Source organism: Stegostoma tigrinum, chromosome 47 (genome assembly GCF_030684315.1).
Source record: "Stegostoma tigrinum isolate sSteTig4 chromosome 47, sSteTig4.hap1, whole genome shotgun sequence".
Taxonomy (NCBI): domain Eukaryota; kingdom Metazoa; phylum Chordata; class Chondrichthyes; order Orectolobiformes; family Stegostomatidae; genus Stegostoma; species Stegostoma tigrinum.
In genome coordinates, this window is record NC_081400.1 from 7,998,958 (window position 1) to 8,003,107 (window position 4,150).

A 4,150-nucleotide genomic window follows, 5' to 3' on the forward strand; every position below is an offset into this window, starting at 1 on the left:
TAAAATTCGTAAGCTGCGCCGAAATGTACAATTCTTTGCCTTCGAAATGATGCTGCTGACCACTTAGCGAAGGTTAAAGTGTGAGAAAAAGGAGCAAATATGAGAGGTAGTGAAGAGTTAGTATAACCATTCTTGGATGAGAGGTTGTAGAGACAGAAAAAAAAACTTTTCCTGTACAAAAATTCTGAGGATCTCTTTTTTACATGCATGGACTGATATTGTTATTACCTTCTGGACCACATAAAGCACGTAGAAAGGGAGAATTTGCTCCTCATCAGATGATTGAAACCTGCATCAAGCTGCGTTAAATTGAGTGCGAAGAAGTTTGTGTCATTATTTTGAACAACAACACGCTCTTCAAATGTGTTAAAAGAAAACGATGAGCAATTATCTTTTGCAGACAGGTCTGTACGTGCAACCTTGATGTGTAAACAGGAAGCCCACAGCAATCTTAAAAAAATGCTCAATAGTTTCCATTGAGCTATAGATTGAAAGGCATTACCACAACAATGCATTTCACGCTGTGATGCCTCAAAATACATGTTAACAAAGTAAAAAATAGTCAGTGTCCTTCTCACAAGTGACAACTCACCGGCAATGAATATTATAACTCTTTGTACCCTATTTGGACTTTTCCCAGGTTAGATTTTCTTATTTCTAAACTCTTGGGCACTTGGAGTGTGAGATTAATCGGAAATATTAGTTAAAGAGGAAAATTACATGAAAGTTGTCTGTAATAACAATGTTATTTTGAAGAATTGTATTATGAAATTAGACAAAATTATATTGCTCGCCACCGTGCTGTGGCAAAAGTTAAAAAAAACGAAGGATTTCATTTATTCTTCCAGGCCAATGTTTCAATAAATGCTTAAAATAACTGATATGATATTTATGCAACTGATGTTTCAGATTCTTCCTTTGTTCAAATTTGTGGATTAGTTTTCATAGATTGAAATATTAATTGCACTTAGGAAGTTATTGAATTGATTGTACATTTTCTTTCATTCATTCTTTCTTCCTTGCTTGCTCGCTTTCTTTGTCTCGATTTCTTTTCTCCCCTCTTGGTCTTTTTTACTTCTTTTTAACTTTCAGAAATAGCCACAATGCTTCATGAGGATTACTGATCACATCGTTCTTTCTTCAGTTACTGTTATTTTCTTCATTCTTCTAGCGTTCAGAGGTTTTATTTTGCAGAAATTAAATTTCTTGTGATATTTCTTGATTTGTAGGTACTGCCCTTCACAAAATGGTCCTGCAGACACCACGACTTCAGACAGTCTTTACTGGAAGTATAGTTAAGCTTAATTGCCACATGGATTGGGCTGTCAGTGGGCACCTTCACTGGTATAAGCAGCAGGTGCGAGGAAATTTGAAGAAGGTTTACATAATGGACAAGAACTTCATTTCGAATGGAAAAAAGATATCTGGAGAAATTAATCATACCTCGAGTATTTATACTCTTGTGATTGGTGATGTGCAGGTGACTGACTCAGGTCGGTATTATTGTGCAGCTTGGAAATTTTACGGAATGCCCCTCACATTCGGAAATGGATCAATACTGCTCGTTACAGGTCAGACTGATTTACGAATTTCACAGTCAATAACCAAAAATTTGGAAGAAGAAATAATCGTATCTTACTCCCAACTTACCCTCACCATGTTTCTCATCTCCACCACCAGATGGAATGAATAAAATCAGTGGAAGTTTGCCATCTCGGATTGGTAACTACACTATTTATAATTTTATGTTCAATGTTAAATGATATTGTGAGACATTGTTGTTTGCAATAAGATCGTTAAAATTCACATTTTCACCCTTTATTTGCATTCACATGTGAGCATTTACATTTTTCAGACCTCTAAGGGCTACAGTGATAAGCCTTCTGCTTAAGTATCTTAATCTGTTTTATCTGACTATTTGTTTGAATTAGAGTCAGCTTGAAATTACAATGATTAGGGTTGGAAAATAAAGTTCAATTTCCAGTTCGCTCATTTCCCTTTTAATGCCCATGAGTAAATGCTTGTTTTTTTTATATAGTATTTGCATCGTGTAAAGAAGTAATTTACTCCAATGTGGACTACAATGGTGTTGTTACACACAAATCTCTTTCCAAGCATTTTTTTAGAATTCCATAACCATAAACCCAATATCAGCATATTCCTTCTTCCATATCTGCTTAAGGAATCCCTGTATTGACCACTCCATGCCAGTTAATCCTTCATGACCTCGCCTCTGATCCTGTTTCAAGTCATGATCTCAGATTAAACAGCTCCATTTAACCACCCCACCCGGAATTTGGACTGATACCGTGATATTGATCCGCCACAGATTGCATCTGCCTCAAAGTTGGGAACATTTTGTTTTCAATTCTATCCGAACAAATCGTTTGACAGATAGAAGACCGATGTCAGAAATTAAATATCTTAATTTCTGAGAGAATAAAAATAGCAGATTTTTCATTCATTGTTGATTGGTTAAAACATTCATTTGTTTTCATTTATTAGACGCTGGCGGGACTGGTAAGTCCTCAGGGCTAGGAATTTTGAAATGAAGTTGTTGCATTTCCCTAAGCTTTCTGGCAATCGCCAGTGGCTTATTTATAACTTTTTCGTGTTGTAAATTTGTCTTCTCCAGATTCTTGCCATTTAATATTGTATGGAAGTTTGTTGGCGATAGGTCTTCTCACAACCGTTACTGTTGCTGCGGCATGGAGCTACAGGAAGCAGAATTCAGGTAGTAATTTTGCATAGATGTTATAACCCAATGTGTTCTACATCCTCGTTTGTACATTAGCGTGAAATTTGATTTCTTCACGTTAGTTAACCTGATCAGTTTAATCATTATTATTACTTTAAAATTGTTTCACTCTTTATATCAGGCGACTGGATCACTGATAACAACTGCAAGGAATCACGACTACTCGACCAGAAACAGCAGGTAAATTCACAGAGATGTTTCTCTCAAAATGTGTGCTTCTGAATCAATGTTTAAGAGAGTTAGGTACAATGAAAACATTCTACTATGGACTTCATTGTAAACATTAAGAAATGGCAATGTTTATCATTTTGATACAATTGAAGTTACCTGATAATGCAGTCAGTGTTTTTAATGTCAGTAATTATTGCAATTGTGGAATGAATCTTACAAAATGATGTCAAAGTTCAACAGTTTGCGACTTTGAAGAAGGGTCTAGGCCCGAAACGTCAGCCCTCCTGCTCCTCTGATGCTGCTTGGCCTGCTGTGTTCATCCAGCTCTACAGCTTGCCATCTCAGATTCTCCAGAATCTGCAGTTCCTACTATCTCTAAACACTTTGCGTTCTGTGCCCAAGTTGTACAAACGGAATGATTATTCCAGCTTAGAAAGGGACAGTCAAATGATTGACTGACAATGTTTGTTTAAAATATCATCTGATGAAAATCGGGGTACACTTTGCTCTGGTGTGCATGGTTTCACAATGGGACATCATATGAACATGAAGTTCATGAGTTCATAGGAATTGGAAACCTAGAAACGTACATACGCACGTGTGCAAAACGTTTCTAGGTTTCTACACACAAACACATATGTGTGTGTATACACACATGCATGCTGTCTTGGAAAATGTTGTAGTTAACTATTAGTGATATAGGTCCAATTGTTGAATGGTGATTTCACTGCATGACAACAGTTCCTGGTTTATTCCACAGACTCTCTACGCCCCGTTGGTGTTCACTGTAGATCAGACTCTGTGACGGGACAGAGAACCAAGTATCCATCATTGAAGAACATAATTTTTTTTTCACATTCAGTGGGATGTCAGTTAGAAATATTTGTTCATCGTTCAGCATTTTTTTGATCTTGAGCCAGACCCTTCTGTTTTAAGATTCATTGGTACGAAAATGGAAATTTTCTTCAAAACAGCAACTGCTAGAATGAAACCTGAAGATGAAAATGTTCCACCAAACATATATTTCACTATCACTGATGAACATGATGCTGATTTGTGAATAAATAATTTGGAATCTGAAGAGAGAATGATCTAACAACTATTTTATACTTTGGATTTTATTCTTAGGGTGGCACATATTATGAATCATTGCTTCATCTTCAGATTATTAGTCTGGGTTACCATATTGAAGTACTATAAGTCTCGTTATGAGCACACAAT

General features: G+C 36.3%; 1 protein-coding gene across 1 annotated transcript; it reads left to right on the forward strand.

Annotated features, from left to right (window-relative positions):
• Positions 1 to 532: 532 nt before the first annotated feature.
• LOC125449662 (uncharacterized) lies at positions 533 to 3,843 on the forward strand. The gene is made up of 6 exons (XM_048525510.2): positions 533 to 640; positions 1,230 to 1,571; positions 1,681 to 1,722; positions 2,636 to 2,734; positions 2,880 to 2,938; positions 3,690 to 3,843. Exons 1-6 carry the CDS (start codon positions 598 to 600, stop codon positions 3,732 to 3,734), a joined length of 630 nt encoding a protein of 209 aa, XP_048381467.1. The 5' UTR covers positions 533 to 597; the 3' UTR covers positions 3,735 to 3,843.
• The last annotated feature ends 307 nt before the right edge of the window (positions 3,844 to 4,150 follow it).

Coding starts and splice junctions, on each gene's coding strand:
- LOC125449662 (XM_048525510.2), top strand. CDS start 598: ATGAATATTATAACTCTTTGTACCCTATTTGGACTTTTCCCAG. Junction 1,572..1,680: donor ATCAATACTGCTCGTTACAG/GTCAGACTGATT, acceptor CTCCACCACCAG/ATGGAATGAATAAAATCAGT. Junction 2,939..3,689: donor TACTCGACCAGAAACAGCAG/GTAAATTCACAG, acceptor TTTATTCCACAG/ACTCTCTACGCCCCGTTGGT.